This window comes from Crocuta crocuta, unplaced genomic scaffold, assembly GCF_008692635.1.
Source record: "Crocuta crocuta isolate KB4526 unplaced genomic scaffold, BGI_CrCroc_1.0 scaffold97, whole genome shotgun sequence".
Classification (NCBI taxonomy): domain Eukaryota; kingdom Metazoa; phylum Chordata; class Mammalia; order Carnivora; family Hyaenidae; genus Crocuta; species Crocuta crocuta.
The window spans coordinates 6,759,399-6,782,041 of record NW_027531999.1 but is presented as its reverse complement, the minus strand read 5'-3'; the positions used below and the strand labels follow the sequence as shown (position 1 = coordinate 6,782,041).

The window sequence follows — 22,643 nt, the reverse complement described above, 5'->3', positions numbered from 1 at the left end:
AGGAAAAGCTTGGGTAGAGCCTGAGTGTCACACTGAAGACTCTGGACTTTGTTTTATATCTAATGGGTAGGCGGAAGTCCAAATAAGGATGGTGGTAGTTGTCGGAACAGATGATAATATTGTGAGGGTATGTTCAGAGACAGGAAAAGTAAAGAAGTTGAGGGAAGAATTTTGGAATGACTTCTTGCATTTTACTTGTTTTAAAATAAAATAATTCTTCGGGAGGTATGGTCCGTTTAGCAGTCATTTGATGTTTCTTGTGAATTACTCCATTAGATGCTACGGTGATTCTGAGTGAGATTAATGCTATATAGTAGTGCCCTCACAGAGATCGGGAGAAAACCTGCTGGCTTTTCCATTTCCTATTTTACTACTAATACAACAGCTTCGGGGGATGAGAACTAGATGCTACAGAAAGAGGGTGTTGGGTGCTGGTGTGTTCTCAAGGATGTCTGTATCTCACTCTGCCTCTGAGAATTCACAGTAGAAAAGTTTTCATTCATCTTCAAGTAAACCGGAGGATCCTTACAAAAATGCTCTGACCTTCTGACTTCATGAAGACAGTCAGGGCAGTTTCTACCATTATAATTGTGGATCATATAGAAAATCCAGGAGGCAGGGGAAAACAGTGGGTGCTATCATACAGAGTAAATGCACTCTCATGAGTGATAAGACAGTGGCATCTGATAGCCATATTCAGTATCATAGCTGCAGAAACAGGCAGACATAGAGTTTGTTTCCTTGGTACTATGACTGTTGGGAGTCCTCCTTGATACTTTAATATCTACTAGTATATCATAAATGATACTAAAAAATAATTTTACTGTATACAGGCACTGAAGTGGATGCCATTGAACAAAGATAACTAAAATATGGAGAAAAGAGTTAGAAGAGTTTCACGCCTCACAGGGAGCTTGTGGTCTTCTGTTTCTTTGGAAGTTATACATAACGGTTAATACAAGATATAAAGGTATACAAAGATATAAAGAAGAATGATTTTTCCCAGTAAAAGATATCTTGGTGCTATTCCGAGAGCAAGGAATTAGAAAATTAGGTATCCAACCACAGAGAAAAGTAATCTTGCTTAGCACTTGGGTAGTACTCTAAAAAATGGCCAAGAAATGACCTAATGATTGATAGAAGTGCTTACCTGTTACTCTTCTTAAAAGGAAATGCAACTATGGTCTACCTAATACATGCATGTGACCTTACAGAAACTTACCATGCAAAGAGGTTTCTTCTGACAGAGTTGAGACAGTTTTTCATTTTTCTAAAATACACTAAAATTAAAGGACCAATTTTCCCCTTAAGGGACATGTTTAATTTCAGAAGCATAATATTCAATCTGAAAATGAGGAAATTTTAACCCATTTTCCATTAATTTATTAATGTCTCAGAATGCCAAGATCAAGATCTTTGCAGATAATGGCTTCACAGCAGCAACTTGCCCTTATGCCTATTATAGAAATGCTGGGAAGAAATCTCTGGGAAATGAGATTGCTGGGTTTGTTGTGATTAGCAAGGGAAGTGGCCAACTTTCCTTTTTGTTTTTAAAGTTTCTTTATTTTGATAGAGAGAAAGAGACCGCACACATGTATGTGTACACAAGTGGGGGAGGTGCAGAGAGTGAGAGAGAGAGAATCCCAAATAGTACAGATGTAATTTTGTGGAAAACTTTCTGGTCTTCCATTTATGATATTTTCTGTGAAGAGGTAGTTATGCTGGTAACCCACAAAGAAGCACATGTGTCATACATACTTCTAGGAACCCTTGAGAAATTCGGTGTCCAGTACATTGAGATCGTCTAAAAGAAACTTATTAGAGAATACAGACAGTGGCCAATTTACTCTTGGTACTTGTGACTCAGAAGTCACTGGTGGAAGTGTTATATCTTAGTATTCTGAAAAAATGAAATGCAAAGCATGGCCAAGATCCAGTTGTGATGACAGCAATCAACCTATACTTTTTAAAAAATATTTTATTTACTTATTTTTGAGAGAAAGGGAGAGAGAGAGAGGGTGAGCAGGGGAGGGGCAGAGACAGAAGGGGACAGAACCCCAAGCAGGCTATGCACTGTCAGTGATGTGGGGCTTGAACTCACGAACCGTGAGATCATGACCTGAGCTGAAATCAAGTCGGACACTCAACTGACTGAGCCACCCAGATGCGCCATAAACCTAATCTTTTGATTGTAAATGGAGTTAGTCACCTTTTCTAAAGACTCATAACACTTAAATCAATATCTGTTAAAACAATTACCTGAAAATTACTAAGGACTGAATATAAGTAAGGCCTATCCACACATCTGGGCAAAGGTATAATATGCGTGGGCATTTCTAAGGAAAGGATAACATTTTTTTCAGCATCCTTGATTTTGCACGCTGGCTTGGTCCATATACGTAAGAGGAAATATTTGAAGCTGAACACAGAAAAAATTAAGAGGAGAGTCAGGGGCTTACAGGAACACAGAAAAACACCATCAGTAGACTAAGAGATTTTGATTTTACATTCTGAAATGTAAGATGACATCATGAAGTAACTTCATTTTAAACCTAACATATAAACATTGATGTTTTGCTATATTCTATATACATCCACTTAATGACGATCAGTCATAAGAACAGCTAATCTATAGGTGACTTCATTGTTCAATCCACAATTGTCAGTAAGAGCCTCCTATGTGTATCCGGAGACTTCATATGAGATGCAATAGAAATAAGCAAAAAAGATGATTCAATTAGTATCCCCAAGGAGTCTATGGAACCTAAAGGCACAACACAAAAACACAGATAACTTAGGCAAGACAAAATGTAAATGCCCTCCAGAGTTGCCAAGGGAGTGCTAGTGGGCTCAAAAGTGAGAGAAAATGAAAGACACTGACTGAGCCAAATAAGAGTAAGATCAGGGAAGGAGGCGGAGCTATATATACATATATATATTAGGCCTGACAGTGGAAAAACTCACAGTATTTCACAGTATTTGAGAAAACATTTTAGTAATCTCTCCATCTTTATTATCAACTACAATAATTTGCCGGTTACATTTGACATCTACTAAAATGACTCTGATTACTGTTTCTCGGTAAGAAAGTTTATTTAAATTACACTACAGTGAGCCTTGTTTAATATAGCTGACAAGAAATCCATATTAACTGATGGCTTTCTACAGCTCTTCCCATGGAAGAAAGAGGAAAGTTACAAAATAAATAATTATTAGAGGATCTTATAATTTTTAAAACTCCTGAATAGATTATAAATCAGTACAGATTTGGCATAATCTCTAAACCTCTTGACTCTGTAGCACTGGCCTAATGAGTGATGTTCAGAACCAAGCCCTTGAGATAACTATGTGTGCCTCTATCAAAGACTCGAGTATCTTTAATATACATTCTAGGAAACATATTTTAGAAATATATTCAGCAAAGTTTTAAGCAGAATAAGTATTTCAGTGAATTTTAGAAAATAAAACAACCCAGAACACGTTACTACTCAAATATTCTTCCTACCAATCAATGACTTAGTACTGTCACAGAATGAAGCTTCAGCTCCTTGTTCATCCAGGGTAATAATGAGAGGCCTGAAGTTCATTTTAGGGAAGTGGAACATGGAAACAGTCAACTTTAATTTCCTGGTATTCAATAATGGCTTAGTTTAGTTATGGTAAGCACTTTATATATACATTCACTCAATCTTTCCATCAATCCTTTGTAGAAGTGCTATTCTCCTCCCTAGTTTAGAGATAGGAAGGTTGAAGCTTAGAGAGGCTCAATAACTTCTCCAAGGTCAACAGAGAGCCAAGACTCAATCAAGTTTTTTTTTTTACTTCACGAGGCACTACATTTTGCTGAAGTCTGATGTTCATGCTCTCCTTGTATTTTATGTTATTTGGTTTCCAGTAGCAGTAGCAGAGCTCTCAGACCCAATTGTTTGGTAATAGATTTCAACAATAATAAAACTGGGTGTTTTTTCCTATAAACATTTTAAATGATTAGTTCATATTTACTACGCACCTCTTATGTGCCAAACACTGCTTGTGTATTAATTCTTTTGCTTCTTATAGCAACTTGTGAGTGTGGTGGTATAATGACCACCATTTTACAGAGGAAAAATCTGTCCTCTGTGCCTCAATACTCTGCCTCGGTTCTCTGTCTCCATCACTCAAATTATTTTTACAGGTTCCTCTTCACCTTTCTGACTTGTGACTTGTCACATTTGGAGAGCCCCAGAGCTCAGTCCTCTCTTCTTGTTCTCACTCCCCTAAGGTGCCTCATGGTTTTATGATCCATCTCTGTGCTGTTGACTTAAAAATTTATATCACCTGCCCTAACTTCCACAGTGAAATCCAGGCTTAAATACACAACTGCATTCGCCACATGTCACTTGAATGGTAGAGAGATATCTCAAACAGAACATGTCCCAAATTGAACCCTTAATTTCCCCCTCAACCTATTCCTGTCACAGTCTTCCTCATCTCAATACATTCTCCTTAAAATATTAACATAGATTAAATTCAACTTTAATTAATAAAATCTATAGTGTCAACAGCTTTTCTAAATAGACTACTGAATCTGCTGACATTTATATTTTGAGATTTACTGAAAAAATATATCTGATTCCAGGGTTGAGATTTATGGTTGGATGGGTAGACATGTGTGCATGTGCGTGCGCTCGCGCATGCACACACACACTTCCTAAGAAATAATTTGTGTCCTTTTAAGGGTGTATAAATAATTAAAATGAATTTTTATATCTATGATTGTAGATATACATATATGTCTAAGATATAATGTGTCATGATTTTAGTAATATATAAATAAATAAAAGTATTAAACGTAAAGCCAACGCAACAAGTATGTCCTGCTGGCAAATGAAAAGGTGCCTCATATGGTTATTCATGGAGACAGCGTACATTAAGCTCAAGATGGGATATCATTAAACATCCATCAGAATAGTTAGCATGAACCAGACTCAGAATGCTAAGTGCCAGTGCGGATGTGAAGCAAGGAAAACTCTCATATTAGAGGGAATATAACTCATGTTAGTGGAAATATAATATTTAACATCAACATATATTCTCAAAAGGGCATCTATTACTTTCATCAACTCAACACCATGTGCTCTGGGGTTGTGTGCCATTTCTCTGTTTCATTCCGCTGGGGTTGTTCAACAGACACTTCTGCCTCCCTTACCGAAGAAGCAAAGAGTGCATTATATCCCTGGACACAGTGATTAGTGTAATGGTCAGCATTTGCTCCAAAGTAAGTCACTGAGACTCTTTTATGGGAGATCCAGTCTCATTTCTTTCTCTGGTATCATAAACTCCCAAGATGAGGTAGAATTGTGGCTGCTGGGGCCATCTTGTCATCACATAAGGGGAGCCTTTCCTAGGCAAGGAGATCGGAGAGACAGAATGCCTGTGACATTACGGAACTTGTGTTTGAAGCCAGGATATACCTTGGACTCCAAGCTTTTGTAGGCTAACAAATTCCCTCTTGAAGCTAGTCTACACTGGGTTTCTGCTCTTTGTACTTGATGGTGTTCTTGTATACTGTTGAGCTATTGCTCCTCATTTTCCCAGGCTGTGTTGTGTAAGAGCACATTTTATTCCTTTTGAAGAAGAAGAGCTCCAAAAGTTGCAAAAGAAAAAGTATTACAAAAAAAAGGAAACTGGTTTTTGTTTTTTTTTTTTTGCTATAGAAAGTTCCAGTTCATATTTTATGAACAATTCTAACTGAAAGTTTCTTGTATTCTAGGATACCATTTGTACTTCTCTTTCTTCTAATTGTTATTCTCAATTATTTGAGTTTAGGGATCCCTAATCCTATTTTAACCCAAATTAGGAAAACAAGAATGGAAAAAAGCAAGACAGACAAACAGAGAAAAAGGAAGATGACTATAGGGAATACTAGAAAAAATATCCAAGTAGGACAATTAGAATAGAGTAGTACTCATAGTGAGAAATGGAGAGCAGAATATCAAAGAAGAACTAGGTGGCTGGAAGGGAAAGGAGGAAGAATGGAGGACAGACAGTGAGGAACAGGGTGAGAGAGAAAAAGCTGAGAAACAGTAAGCAAGTCTGCATTTGACAAATGAGGTAACTAAGGCACAAGGAAATAAGTAACATGGTCCAAATTCGTAGCTAGAAATCAGTCGAGTGAGAACAGAACCCATATCACCTGACTCCAAATCCAATTTAAAACCTATGTAACAAAAGAGAAATTCATTCATTTTTGAACTTTCCATGTCAAGGGTATATCGTACTGCTTATGCCGCCAAGAACTCCTTAAATCTCATATTTTAAGTCTTTTAAGAAACCTCATACTTCTTTAAAACATTTCCGATCAATAGACATATTAATATTTTCAAGCAACACTGTTCTACATGAATCATTATACAGAGTGGGAAATAAAGGAGAAAGGAGTTTGCAGTTGTAGAATAGGCTCTTTCTCTGTTACATTTCACCAGCACAAAACTTACTGGTAAAATCAGGTCAAATAATCATGTCTGATAATTGTATAACATGATTTAGTTTCAACTTCAAGTTCCAATTCATTATCTCATAATTTTTCTGCCATAGTCAACATTGCACAAACGTGGCTCTCCCTTAAAAGCCAGATGAGGATATCTTCCATGGATGTGATGGTAGAAATAGAATTAATTTCCATTGTAATCATTATTGAAAGAAAAATACTACACTGCGTTTGGCTAGATATGTCTCCTAAGGCAAGGGAGAGAAAGCAAAAATAAACTATTGGGACTATGTCAAAATAAAAAGCTTTTGCACAGCAAAGGAAACCGTCAACAAAACAAAAAGGTTACTATTAAATGTGAGGGGATTTGCAAATAATATATCTGATAAGGGTTTAATACCCAAAATATATAAAGGAAGAACTTCTATAACTCAACACCAAAAAACCAAATAATCCAACTAAAAGTGGGCAGAAGAATTGAATAGACATTTTCCTACAGAAGATATTCAGATGACAGACAGACAAATGAAAAGATGCTGGGCATCACTAAACACCAAGGAAATACAAATCAAAACCACAATGAGGTATCACCGTACACCTTTCAGAATGGCTAAAATTAAAAAGACAAGAAATAACAAGTGTTGGTGAGAATGTGGAAGAAAAGGTGGAAATGTAAATTGGTGCTTCACTATGGAGTTTCTTCAAAAAATTAAAAATAGCAGATACCATATGGTCCAGTAATTCCACTATTGGGTATTTACCCAAAGAAAACCAAAACACTGACTTGAAAAGATATATGCACCCTATGTTTACTGCAGCATTATTTATAATAGGTAAGATACGTAAGCAACCTAAGTGTCCATGGACAGATGAATAGATAAGGAAGGTGTGATTTATATATATATTATGCGGTCACCAAAAAAGGTTGAGATAATGCCATTGTAGACAAAATGGATGGATTTAGAGGGTGTTATGCTAAGTAAAATAAGTCAGACTGAGAAAGAAATACCATATGATTTCATTCATATGTGGAATTGAAAAAAAACCCAGGTAAGTGAACAAACAAACAGAAAGCTGAAGCAGAGCTATAAATACAGAGAACCAACTTATGGCTGCCAGATGGGCAAGGAGTGGGGGTGGGCAAAATGGTTGAAAGGGAGTGGGCAACACAGGTTTTCCATTATGGAATGAGTAAATCATGGAAACGAAAGGTACAGCGAAGGGAATATAGTCAAAGGTATTGTAATGATATTGCATGGTGATGATGGTAGCTACACTTGTGGTGAGCATGGCATTACATACAAACTTTGCCAAATCACTATGCTGTACACCTGAAACAAATGTAACACCATGTGTCAACTACATAAAAAAAATAAAGAATACTGTACTCCACTTCTCATTTTAATCACTGACACGATATGTCCCCTTTCCTCTCTTTGTCCCTAAATCTTATGATAAAATGGTCATTTCCCTTAATTCTGATTAGCTGGCCTCATACTGTGAAGTTACAGGGAGGAAAGAAATCTCCTATTTTTCTCAGTGTCTGCGTAGTAAAAGAGAAATTACCCTCTAGTTAATAATACTATTTTTGTGATCTGGAGGGGGAAATACTTTGCTGCCAAACTCTAATCCACATAGAAGAACTGATTGCTAGGTGAAACATTCTGATGGAATGAGACCTTATTATAGAAGCTATTGACACAAGAACTCTAAATCGCTGAAAAGCACCACTCACCTCTTCCTGAACCCAACAGAGTAATGATAGAGTATTGATGGAATTCTGTCTGCTGTAAGAGGACAGAACAGTTCATTCTTAATCCAAAGTGGTTTATCAGGGACGGACAATGACATGACCCAGAGCTTAGCAAGCACAACCTCAGGACTCCGACATACCCATCACTGAGACGTCATATTCAATCAGCAGTGTTGCTTCTTGTCCACACTGTTTAAGAATACTCATGGCTTCCGCATGCGTGGTTCCGAGAAGCCGGATTCCATCCACACTGAGCAACCGGTCACCAGGTTTGATGGTGCCCTCTCTGAAGGGAGAACACAGAAACAGTCTTCATTAATGTAACCTAATGGGGGGGGTTAGCATCAAACGTCCCATAGCCAAAGCGGCTCTTTCACACCTTCTGCCATCCGTCCTATTTGTGTTTCTTCTTAAGCATCAAGTGTGATAGTAAGAGACTAAAGAGGTAGCTCTGAACAGAAGACTGGTGCAGTGTGCAAGTCAGTAATAAAGAAATAATTGCATAACAGTCAATCACCAAGTTACCCCCAGTTAATTCTTGGGGTGCAAAAGTACTAAAGGCACACTTTCCCTTTTCTAGGTTTTTGCCTAAATATCTAAAATTGATTTACTAGAGCCCAGAAAAATAGCATTTACCTATTTTTTCCAAAGCCAGGTGAGCAGAAAAGCCTGCTGATTCCATTCCATTTATTAGCCGTGAACCTAAGCAGGACAGGGAGCACTGGTGAAAAATTTCCCTATTCTAGAAATTCCCCTATTGATTTATAAGGCCATTTTGGCAATCATTAAATTGATTCAGTCTCATATTCCTTGGAAGAGACAAAGAAATACTATTCTTTCTGCTGTGACCACAGACACTCACGGCACTGGGAGAAGATGCCTCCGGAGATTAGAAACACCACTAAAATATAGTCAGGAGGCTTCCAGATTATAACCATCCTGCCTCAGGGAGGGTCAGGGATAGGGCACATTGAATGGGGGTGGGAGGATTACAAGTTGAGGATTTGGAAAGGATAAGAATGATCTCCTAAATATCCTTCACCTAGATAATTCTCTAAGAATTTTGACTCCAAAGTTTTATCTTAAACTTTTAGATCCCATTTCATCCTAAATTAATTTGATAATAATGTTGCTCAGAAACTAGTAGCTTGCTTCTGACATTTTTGTCAACCCCAAGGTAAATGTTAATAAGGAATGGAAATCTTCTCATTTACTGCAGGAAGAATAATTCACAAGAGAAGCAGGAGAAAGGAAAAAGGAAGATTTCTGTGAAAATTCTGACTTTGTACTATCCTCTGCAAAGGCGAACACACTATAGCATAGGTGAGAAACCAATGTCTTCATATCCTCTTATATTAAACACAAACTTTTTAGAAAAGTGAGCTAACAGTATGGATTTTGAAGGAACATAAACTTGAATTCCTATCCTAGCTCTTCCATGAACTAGCTGGTAAGTCACTTATCCATATGGGGCCCCAGTTTTATCACCTGGAAGTTCGGATAAAAAGTACTTAGTAGGCAGTTGTGAGGATAAAATAAAATAATGTCTGCCAAACACTTAGTACATTTCCTGGCACATGGCTAGCTGCTCAATAAACAGTACTTATTATTACTATTTCTATTGCATAAGAAATGGTTTAAAAAATTATACCCTGGTTCAAAAGATAGTGCTGAGTCAGGGGTAACCAGACCATTTTTCTCTTACCCTTCAACGACATTGGATGGCTGGAGTTGCGGCCCCCTGCCTTTAGGGAATTCACGTTTGCTACAGGAAATTAATATGAAGACGTATCTCCTGAGATAGCTAAGTTGTGAGTTTGCGTAGGACCTTCTCGAATATTTGCGATATGAGAGCTGAGGAACCTGCCCCTTCAGATATTCAAATTAGTCAGGAAGAGATAGCTTTAGACACTGACAAACGTTCCTTCCCTTTTATTAAAAGTCACTTCCAGTCTGACATACATAATCATCATCAAAAGATAATAATAATCATAAGGATGTTGATAATAGTAACAATCGGAACGTCACCGCCTAACTTCCCAGGGTAGGAGATTAGCAACTGGAGACTATGTGTTTTAAGTATCTGCCTTTAAAAAGCCAGCTGCCTTCTATAAAGTATCTACTGCATGATAGGTTTCCCTGCAAGGCGCCAGCCAGTCTTTGATAAAACTGAAGACCTTGAAAGGTAGGTATTATTATCCACATTTCACAGTGAAGGAAACTGAGCTCAGAACTGGTAAGTCACTTACCAGACATGGAGGGTAGTGAGTGTTGAATCTGCAGTCAAACCTTCTTGCTTCTGATTTTGGAGCCCAAACAATTTCAATTTTCACACATTCCAACATACTTGCTTAATATCTATCTTTCACTATGAAATTTCTTTTTGTTTATTTATTATTGAGAGATAGAGACATAGCATGAGCATGGGAGGGGCAGAGAGGAGGGGAGACACAGAATCTGAAGCAGGCTCCAGACTCTGAGCTGTCAGCACAGAACCCGATGCGGGGCTTGAACTCACAAACCGTGAGATCATGATCTGAGCCGAAGTTGGACGCTTAACTGACTGAGCCACCCAGGCGCCCCTCACTATGAAATTTCTAATGCATCCACTCTATACCAAAGTCCTCAGCTTTACTGAATCTATTTGGAGTGTGACACAGAGAGGGGAAGTTTACCTGTCCGCAGGTCCTCCAGGACGAACACATGTTATTACAACTGGACGAGATTTATTTCTATCGTCATGTGCCCCTCCTAGCGAAGAAAATAAATTCAGCTTAAAAATGCTTTCATTAAAAAAATTCACTTACCAAATGCTGGCCGAGGAGCTAAAGTACATTTTGTCGATGTGTGGAGGAAAACATGTAAAATTTTTCCAAAAATCGTATTCATTTTATATAGAATTATGTTTTTGAAGTCATGCTGTCTCTACTTTTCAATAAATATATGGCTGTATTCAGGGGTGATATATAAAATAGTTAACAGCTAGTGTTAGAAGAGCATCAACTACTTACAAGTACCTGCCTAATTAGGACAATAGCCAATTATCAACAAAGTGTAGGTGGGTATACCTGGTGTCAATTAACCTGGGCTATAATACAGGTGAGAAGGTCTACAACCTGGCATAAAGGAAGCAAAAACTCGAGAGGGGGACAATATGTAAGCATATAAAACAAGAAAGGAAAAAGTTCAAGTAGATAAGGTGGGTTCCATTAAAGTTGGGGTGTTCAAAAATTGACAGATAATTTCAAGATGACTACAATGCTTAAATGGAGATTTTATTTCCATATACAGAAAATTTCGGCTCAAGAATTCTTGGAAACATAGAAGCTATTAGATGGAAGGTAATTTATTATAAATTCTCTTCTAAATCCAGGATCCCTTTTTTTAAACATTTTTTTATGTTTTATTTATTTCTGAGAGAGAGAGAGAGAGACAGCGTGAGCAGGAGAGGGTCAAAGAGAGAGGGAGAGACAGAATCTGAAGCAGGCTCCAGGCTCTGAGCTGGCTGTCTGCACAGAGCCCGACGCAGGGCTTGAATCCATGAGCGGTGAGATCATTACCTGAGCTGAAGTCAGACACTTAACCGACTGAGCCACCCAGGAGCCCCAATCCAGGACCTTTTTGTAGAAGGTCCATAGTCTGTGCTCCCCCAGTCTCTTCTTAAGACCCACCAGATGGCCTATGAGGTTTGAGGCAGCCCATTTCACATTTGGACATGTAGGAGTGTTAGAAGCTTCTTCCTAATTATTCATCTGATCTCTGTCTTCGTTCAGTTTTCACCTACTGGTCCTTGTTCTATTATTTAGAGCAGTGAAGCAAAAATGTATGCTTTCTACTACAAGAAACATTTTCTGAAAGTTGAAAACAGTGATTATACACCTGCTAAGTCTCATTTTCTTCAGGCTGGACATTTCCACTTTCTTAACTATCCTGCATCTGGCCTGATTTCCGTATACAACATCATCCTGGCTGCCCACCAAATAAATACCTGCCAGTATCTGATGAATATGAACATTATCGTCAGATATTCCTTCCCTAACATCTGCCTGGTAGAACAGACCGGCATTTCTCAAACCTGGAACAGGTACAGAGGTCAACTGAAAGAATCTAACCCAAAAGACAAATCAAAAGGCATTCACTGTTCCTGATGAAGGCCAATGCTTCCTTTCTGCTTACTTCTATTAACAAATGATTTATTCAGTCTGGCTGATTGATAAAAGCTCCATTTCAGGACCTCACTCTTCCACTTGGTTCGATGGTTTCTTTTGAAATTACTCCTTATTTACAAGAGGAAATTCACAACTTCCTTGGAAAAGGATTTGAAAGTGAAAACCATGACAACAAATTACAGCACATGCTTACACATATTTATGTAAATACCACTATGTAATTCTCTTTTGCAAGGTGATCATAAAAAGATAGGTTTGTTTTCTCCTGAAGGGATATTGACTTAGAAAAGGATGGGAGCTAAAGACTGTACAAAACTTTCCATAATTTTGATTTGGAGGTCCTAATTTAAATCTGTAACAGTGAATGCACGACAAAGGGTGAGATGGCTCTAAATTTCTCGTATGTGACATTTTATCATTATTTGAAATTATGAACCAAATTTAGCTTGTGATTCACTTAGGTTCTAGATGTTTGGAGCTGCAAAGCAAAATGAGAGAGACCAGTGGTATCTCCCAATCCTGGCTGCCCATTGGCATTACTCACCTGGAATGCTTTTTAAAAATACCAAGGCCAGAGACACAACACAGACCAAATCTGAATATTGGACTCTATCTATTAGATGAGTAGACCTAGCTACAATTTTATAGTTGAGAATGACTGATAGTTTCCTTGCCCAAAGTGACAAAGAGCTCAGTGGCAGAGTACTTCTCCCTATTGTTCTGACCTGGTTTCCTTAGCTTGCTGGCAAGGGAATTAACTGAAATATAACTCTGGCAAGATTTAGGCCAGAACATCATTTTTTCTTTTTTTTCTTTTTTAATGTTTTTTATTTATTTCTAGGAGAGAGAGAGAGACAGCATGAGCAGGGGAGGGTCAGAGAGAGAGGGAGTCACAGACTGAAACAGGCTCCAGGCTCTGAGCTGGCAGTCAGCACAGAGCCCGACGCGGGGCCCGAACCCACGAACCGCGAGATCATGACCTAAGCGAAAGTCGGACGCTTAACCGACTAAGCCACCCAGGCGCCCCAGAGAACATCATTTTTCATTCTAAAGGTGCCAGGTCATACTGTTCAGGGAGTCAAGGTACTAGAACCTAGGACATGCAGCATTAGAAATGCAATTCCATTCATCAGGTAAAAGCCTACATTATTGTTCTAAGACCCATTCTAATTGGTTAAGAAGAAGTACTAAATGAATAGGCTCCATCTGCAATATTGTCTTCTTACTTCCTGCTGTTCTCCTTAGTCCTGGTGTTCTCACTGAATCAGTTTAGCTCAGACTCCATCTATGCCATAATGTCTTCTTGGCCATGATAACACTTACCCACAATACTTTCTCATTCTGCACCTCTTTTTGTGACTAATCCAGATTCTGAAGCAATGGGTGGGGGTCACCTTTTGAGCAAGGAAGACCCTTCAGATGGGCCTCAGACGAATCTAAAAATTAAGTTCTTTATTTGATTCTGATGAGAAATTGTACAAAATTCAACAAACTTTTATGTTCAACTAATATACTAAGGGAGTTTTTAAAGCCGACCAAAATGTGGTACTCCTAAACTAAAATTGGTTCATTATTATTAAGGTTTTAAAGTCACTACAGCACTAAGAAGTCTGATGTCCACACAAATCTAGGCAACATTCAATTATTTATTCTTTTATTTATTAAGGGCCTATGATGTACCAGATAGTATTCTAGGCTCATATTAGAAAATTCTTTTTTATTATTCAAAAAAAAATTATTTTTAACATTTATTCATTTTTGAGAGACAGCGAGAACAGAGAGTTAACTGGGGAGGGGCAGAGAGAGAGGGAGACAGAACCCAAAGCAGGCTCCAGGCTCTGAGCTGTCAGCACAGAGCCCGATGCGGGGCTCGAACTCACTGACTGCGAGATCATGACCTGAGCCGAAGTCAGACACTCAACTGACTGAGCCACTCAGGTGCCCCTAGAAGATTCTTTTTATGCATACACATACAGATATTTGAAATTCCTGCCAATGGCAGGACAAGCATTTTGCTAACATTATATCATCAGCTGTTTTGAGGTGGTTGTAGATTGCAAATGCTTCAATGCTTTTTCTGTTCCTAATGATAAATTACTGTTGTTTTAGTTCTTTCATTAGCAATTTGATTTGTTATTGATTAACCATACAACAACTAGTAATGAATATCTGCACCCAGCAGTAATTTTTTACTGTAGCTTTTCAATAATTAGGCTTGTAGGCATGTGATTCAAGAGTGCCTCTCTATCATACTATATTGCAAAAACGGATTTGTATGTACCACCCTCGGAGCCAAAATTACTTTTATATTGACTTTTTACTATATTCATCTAGTTCCTTTACACAGAAATTTGGGAATGGTTAAGGTAAATGATGAAAGTAAAATGATCTTGTTTGTTCCACCTAAAAAAAAGGAGCTGGTCAGAAAAGGGTAATGATTGCTGGTCTAAACAACTCAGTGAATTCCTCGTTTTTCATTTTCTCTACCGCTCAGTCAGGAACTTTGTCTTAAATTCACTAGACTATAATTCCCTGCAGACAGGGGGCTTGTCCTATAACTCCCTAATACTTCTCCCTGTGCTGACAATGTTGACATGTCCTTAATAAATACCTGATTGTTTGATTTGCTAAATGATTGGTACAGAATGGAATCTAAAGCTTGGTCATTTAAGACAAAGCTGTATAAATGAATGCATTTCTTTTATTCCTTAATGCATGTGCATTTATTAAGGTGCTTACTCAATTTTTAAAAATTTAATATTTATTTATTTTTGAGAGAGAGAGACAGACAGACAGAACATGAGCTGGGGAGGGCAGAGAGGGAGACTCAGAATCCCAGGCAGGCTCCATGCTCTGAGCTATCAGCACAGAGCTCCATGCAGGGCTTGAACTCACAAACCACGAGATCATGACCTGAGCTGAGGTTGGACGCTTAACCGACTGAGCCACCTAGGCACCCCAAGATGCTTAGTTAATTTTAATTAATTTTTTAAATAATTGGATAAATTTTGGACCCTGGTGAAGTATAAAATATAATGGGTAAAAGCAAAACAAAATCAAGAAATGTGAAACGTTAAAAACATTTCTGATGCATATATAGTTCCCTATTAAACTTTACTGTCACACTTGGAATTATGAATTGTTTATGCATAGTCTTCGAAGGGTGAAACTGGTAATAAGAAAAATTAGACATTAAAAGCCAGAACTACAGCTCAGAATTCATGGTTTTATAGCTAAGTTGGTGTCACCTTAAATCTTTATTATTAATGTCATCCCGTAATAAACTAAGTTAAGCTGATGCACATAGGTTCCCAAGGGATCAGATTATCTTCAGTCCATTTTTAGAAAGCTACAACAACAAAATGTATTTCAGGAAAAAAAATAATTTAAACAAAGTTGCTTAATCCTAGAGTATTAAGTCAAATCAACCCATATTCATCAACATTTTTTTGACTCAGAGATATAGAAATGTATAAAGGGAAAGCAAAAGACATGTGGAAAAGTGGCAAATCAGTAGGATGAATGAATTGACAAGGTTTACAGTGACTTCTTGCTCTGTATTAATGGACTGAAAACCGATCTAGGTCATTTGGATTCCACTTTGATTCCCATTCATTGCTTTATTTTTTAAAAGAATGGGTGCAAATATTATAAGGGGACTTTACACATTGGGAATATCTGTTATTGTTGTTGTTGTTTTCAGGATGACATTCACTCCCAATATTTCATTGACAAATTCTCTAAGAATATCTAATGGTTCATGTTTTCTAGCCACCACCTACCTCGTATTACAAAACCAAAGGTATTGCCTTCTTTATGTAATGTGACCTCCACTGTTCGGAAAATAACACTCGATCCTTGAACAGCTGAAAGCAGGGAAGAGAGAGAGAAATATATTAAGTCACAATAACATTTCCAGTTTTTTTTGATGTGGCATAAAACACTACAGATCCCCCTTGCAAATAATTCTTGTTATGAAAAATACAAGGGCTATAACTTCTTTTCAAAGAAAATACATACGAATAGATGTATCTACTCTATACAAACAGAAAAATACATACGAATACCATAAAATAGTTGTCTGCCTAAGTGACTTAGGCTTAGACCCAAGAGGAATCAAGATCACAGGTACTTTCTTCTTATGTAGCTAGCTTCTAGCTAGAGGGTAATATTCACACTGTTAAAACTCTATATACCAGGAGAGACTCTTCATGTAGTCAGTAGGATTATTTCCCCTTTGTAAAATGCAAAAGAAATATGATTTTGTAAACCTTGAAATAATTAATGTATTTATATTTGTTTTTGGAGCTAGTGCAGGAAGAAAAAGTTTTACTCTCAAATTACCACTAATAGACTAGGCTGATGCAGACAGATTTTCTGACATGATGCATAGCAACTAACAAAGGCATCAACAACCCAAATCGAACTTGGAGGGCAAAACCATTTCTATGTACACTCAAAATATTACTGCTGTCTGATAAAAGATTTACTTAATTTCACTTGATACCATGATGCTTATGTTATGTTTGCCTGCTTACTACTCTTATTTCACAAAAGAACATTGCATGTCCAAGTTGAAATCTCTAATCACACAGTATACATGTGTAACACAGGGTTATAGGTTGTATGAAGGCATAGTAACTAAATTCTTCTGTGAGACTGTTTCCAGGAAAGTGGCGGGTAATTCTGGTTAGATAGTACACTATTGCTGAATTAAAAAAAAAAAAAGAAATTTCCACAAATTAATATTTCATCATTATGGATACAGGGATATTTTTATTCAGAGAGATCAAAGAATTGCAAAGTGTAGAATTTGATGGTCTTAGATCCTTAAGTGAATTTGTACAATGATATCTAATTACCTACTGCTGTGTTCCTTATCAGTGGCATATTTTTAACATTGCTATTAGATTTTGAAATGTTTATTGCATGAAGCTATCAATAAGAAATATATGATGGAATAGGATATAGGTATAGATTCTATAGATAGAATTTAATTGCATCTATTAAAAGAACATTTCTTGCCATTTACAGAAATAGGAAGTAATTTTAATTTGGCATTGATTATAATTATTTTTAATTATCAGACTTTCTGAATCCTCAAAGGAATACACATGACTATGAAAAGTACACAGATAAATTCACAAAACTGCACATATCCGGCTGGGATATAAAGCACAACACGAACTTGGATCTGCTGAAAAACAACATAAACCTATGGCTGAACAAATGTTTTGGTATACTGCTGATTTAATTAAATGTCATATTCTTGCTATCTAGGGAATTTCAGTTCATTTTAATCAGCTAGGAACAGTACACACACACATACAACTGAAAGTGTTGAGGTACAGTTTTAATTAAATGAAAGAAACTGAGTTCAAACCAAACGTTTTCTTATTTCCATGACAAACAAGCCACTTGAGGTAATTGGTGAAGAACAGGATTTTTTGTTCTAATAGAACAAATAGTAAGGTAAGGAAAAGATGCAGGGAAAAATAATTAATGAGCATCCACTGTGTGCCAGGAAATCTGCAAAGTGGTTTACAAACACGATTTCATTTAAACATTAAATCAACTTTCAATTTTATACAACCAAATTCTAATTTGGGGCCAGCTGTCCTTGTTGGCTGGGTATCTGTTCTGGGAATGGAAGGCACTGTAGCTTGGTGGCTCAGTCGCTTAAGCATCTGACTTCAGTTCAGGTCATGATTTACCATTTGTGAGTTGAGCCCCATGTCAGGCTCTGTGCTGACGGCGCGGTGCCCACTTGGGGTTCTCTGTCTCCCTCTTTCTCTGCCCCTCCTCTGCTCTCTCTCTCTCCATAGAAATAAACAAATTAACTTTAAAAAAAGTTTTAAAAGGCACTGTAGTTTGAATTTTGCTTGAGCTCAATCTTGTTGACCACAAACTCTTACACTCCAATCTAGGGTCAATATAAAGAATTTTAGGATTATCTACAGCATTAGATGATCCACACTCTTGCTGTTTATCATTTACAAAAATAAATGTGAATGTTAACTGTTGATATACTTAATGAAATAGATTTAGTCTTTTTATTTGCATGACTAGATCCTGGTGACTGGATTTTCATATTCCATAGCAGGACACCGCTATTGCCACAAGAATTTTATTCATTACTTCACATTTGTGTGTGTGGACGTATAGATCCAAGTAAGGAGCTTTCCCAGAGAATCGAGTCCAGTACACAGAAGGGTTAGGTTGAAATGAACTCTGCAATGCAAAAACACTTCTCCTCAGCATTTTAGTGGTATTGCTGTCCCTTGTTTCCATATGTGAATATGCACACACTGCTCTACATATTATTTTACTATGGCAGATTAGATTTTTCTAAATTATATACTACTTCCCTGACTACTCAATTTCTACCTCAACAGCATGATAGGGGGTGTATACTTTCCCTCCTCAATATGCTGGGCTTCCCCACGCGACTTCCTTTGGCCAATGAGGTGTTAAGAGACATAGGCAGAGGTTGGAAATGTGCTCGGGGAGTTGGGCCTGGCCTGTTTTTCCTCTGCCATAGCCCCAGGAAGAGCTTTCCCTGGGTAGCTTCTGCTCTTTCAGATTGAATCCAGAAGGAACTACATGGAAGAGACCTGAGACTGCTCCCCCCCTCCCTCATCATCCTCATCCTCATCATCAATCACCTGTCTCTCTTAGAATTGGAATTGCGAAGTAAGAAGTCAATCAAAGGGACACACTTTAACACATCTTTTTGAATTAAAGAAGGACTCCTGATAGAGAGCTAATCTGATTTAGCTGATGGTTTAACCGTGAGGATTGCCTTTGTCAATCAGACTCTGCAGCAGACATTTTCCATAAAATAAATAAGGCAAATACGTAGTGCTAAGGTCTGAATGGAAACTTTCACTTAAAGATTAACAAAATAAATAGCACGCCAGAAATTCCATCCTTTCCAACTATTTAACCTTATAATAAAGAATGTTAGGTGGCTTACTAAAAAATGAATGAGGATTATATAGTATTTCAAAATTTCTTAGGGATTATGTCACCACAAAACATGAAGGCATTGCTCTAGATCAACTTTAGTTTTTAATCTGAGAGAGAGAGAGAGAGAGAGAGAGCATATGAGCAGGGGAGAGGGGCAGAAGGAGAGAAAGAGAGAATCCCACACAGGCTCCACACTCAGTGTGGAGCTTCACATGGGGCCCGATCCCATGACTCTGGGATTATGACCTCAGCTGAAACCAAGAGCTGGACACTCAACTGACTGAGCCACCCAAGCACTGTAGACCAACTTTTAATACATAAATACCTAAGATACAGTTTGGTAATATTCTGTCTAAATAGTCTCAAAACTACAACATAATTTTAAAGTCAAAAAAACCTTTAAAGCTCACATAGATCAACCATTCCATTTTCATAAACAATCTGAATCTTACAAAAGATAAGTGGTTTGAGCAAGGCCACAGTTCCATTCCTTCTCTGTCAGATCACATACACACCGACATGCAACAAATATCCTTCCTCTACTTCTTTCTGGATTTTGGGGCTGGCTGACCCTCAAACTGTGTGATTCTTGAGAGAGTTACCCATCTCGGCCTTGGCTTTGGGCAGCTTATTTTTCAGCAATCTGTTCTCTCCCCAGGGTCTCCCTGCAGCGGCTTGGTCCTGCTCTAGCAGTCTGAGCTCAGTGAAGGGGATGCTTATTAATCCCTTCAACCTCCCTGAACTCAAAGATCTTATTAATTTATCCAAACATAATAGAGGCAGAGATAATCCTTGGAGGATAGATTTCTTCTATCTGATTTCTACCACGAACTTCGCACTTTTGTTTTTTAAAATATATTTCCTGTTCCTCATCAGCTTTAATGCATGAGAAAGGAAAAGGTGGTATAATCACCAAGTCATGATATGTTTTAACCCCTGAATATGTCTGATATCCACTCTACACTTTAACCTTACTAATGCTATAGTTATTCAGGATGTCACCTCTCTTTCGGAAAACCATAATAGCCTTCAGACTGATAGCCTCTTACCTATTCTCCACTTAGCTTCCTAAAATGATAACTCTAAAAACTCCAATCTGTTGATGATGTTCGTTGGCCTTAAAAGTCTTTAAAGGCTTATCCTTTACTTGACTTATCCAGGCTCCACCAGTCTGGCCTCCTCGCTGGCCTTCTCTCCCTCCAGGTCCTCCATTTCCCTTTAACTCCCTATAATTCCCAGCAATTATAGCCAATTTGTGGTTCAAACCTGTGCACTGGGCTAGGTTCTTCCTTCCTTGCCCTACCCTTTGCCCAAAATGTTCCTCTTTTTCCTGGATCTGCATGACCTCCTTCAAATCTTCTCAAACTCCTCACTGTAGATCCCACATAACTTGGCAAATCTCCACTACTGGCCTTACCCATGGAAAGCTAGACTAAGAGTTCATTTTAGAAAGAGGGTGTGTTTTATTGATATTTATTTCCCCAGTGGAATCAAAATGGTTAATCAAAGAGCATTAGCTCTAGATATGTGGATTCTCTTAGCTCCTTGGCAATGGTTTGAGACAGTGATTTCAAAACAAATGGGCTCTGTTAAAGTAAAAGAAAATACAGTACTTTCAGTGTAATAATAATAATAATGGTAATAATGGCTAATAGGCTCTATGGCTTACTGAGTACATAATGATGATCTAAATATTTCACAAGATTATAGCCTTGAATTCTTACAAAAATTTTACATCTGCTATAGCCATTTTACAGATGGAAAACCTAAGGCTCAGAGAACTTAAATAACATGCCCAAGGTCACAAAGCTGGAAAGGGGGAAAAACTGATATTTAACTAGTGACACAGTCCAAGGTCTCAGTGCTCGATTTTACTGTCTACTCTTGCTGAAAATGAAAAATGTTAGGGAGGTTTTTGAACACAGACTTCAATTGATTTTTTTTATAAAAACACCATTATATTTTCGGTGTTAGGTTTTATGTTAAGAATAAGAACTCACGATTGGTCACATACACTCACTCCCTGAGTGCTCACACTTGGTCCCAAAGCTTCAATCACCTTCTCGAATTCCCATTACTCTAAATGTACATTTCCAACCCAGGTCTTTCTCCCAAACTCCTAACCCTATCTCTAGCTCTCTTCTAGACATTTCCTCTCTGCACATCAAACAGACACCGCCACTGAAGCATTTCAAACAATGAACTTCTTCCGACTGTCACCTCACAAATCAGACCTGCCCACATTCTTGCCCAACCTCATTAATGGCAACACTATCTGTCCAGTTGCTCAGGCTCAAAATCTCAGGTGGTCTTTGACTCCTCTATTTCTGCACTACCCACGTCAAATCTATCAGGAGGTCCTGTTGGCTCTAGCCTCAAAACAGATCAAGAATGTAACTGCTTTTCACTATCTCCAGCGCCATCTTTCACCTGGATCATGACAACGGCCCCCCAGCTGGTCTCCCAGCTTCTACTCTCTCCACTGCAGTTTGTTCTCAACACAACAGCCAGAGGAAGCCTTTGAAAATAGGAATTAGACCATGGGCTTCCTGCCCCATATCATACAGTGCCATCCTCTATCACCCAGAGCAACACTTAGTTTCCTTCCGATGGCCTACAAATACACCTCATCCTTTACACTTCTGACCTCCTCTCCTACTTTTCTTCATGCTCACTCTGCTCCGGCCAAACTATGCTAAGTGTTACTGCAGGCCTGAATGTCTCCCTGCATGCTCGTAATGTCTCCCCAACAACCCCAGTATATTCCTGCCTTAGATCTTAGCACTGGCTGTTCTTCTTTCTGCAGTTCTCTTCCCCCAGAAATACGCACAACCAACTTTCTCACCTCCTTCAACTTCAAGTCATTGGCTCAGTCTCAGTGAGGCTGTTCCTTACCACCCGATTTCAACCTGCAAACCCACACCTCTCCCCACCTTCCCAATCCCTCTCCTGGCTCTTTTTTTTTTTCACAGCATTCATGCTATCTAGTTAACCTATCCACTGGGGTCTTGTTTTGTTATCTGTCTTCCCTTGTCAAAATGTAAACTGTACCGACGTACAGAGTGGAGGCTGCAATGTAACAAATGCTCAGTAAGTCTTTGCTGAACAAATGAGTTATTATCGATGATTAATATTCTGAGTCCTCACTGGCACAGAAAAGCAAAGGGCTTTCTCAGGGTAGCATCCACGTTGACAGCTTAATAATAGGAGAGGTGGTGCTGGCAGAGCATAGCTTAAATTCAGGCCTGCAGTAACACTTAGCATAAGTATATGTCACAATGAA

At 38.1% G+C, this 22,643-nt stretch overlaps 1 protein-coding gene across 1 annotated transcript in view; it reads right to left on the bottom strand.

Annotated features, from left to right (window-relative positions):
* Positions 1-22,643, bottom strand: part of GRIP1 (glutamate receptor interacting protein 1) — a 225,720-nt gene that overhangs the window by 124,107 nt on the left and 78,970 nt on the right. The window contains exons 4-6 of the mRNA XM_077775268.1: positions 16,174-16,257; positions 10,898-10,973; positions 8,363-8,508 (exon numbers count right to left, since the gene is read on the bottom strand). Of these exons, the coding sequence (XP_077631394.1) occupies positions 8,363-8,508; positions 10,898-10,973; positions 16,174-16,257 (306 nt within the window). The remainder of the gene's footprint in view (positions 1-8,362; positions 8,509-10,897; positions 10,974-16,173; positions 16,258-22,643) is intronic.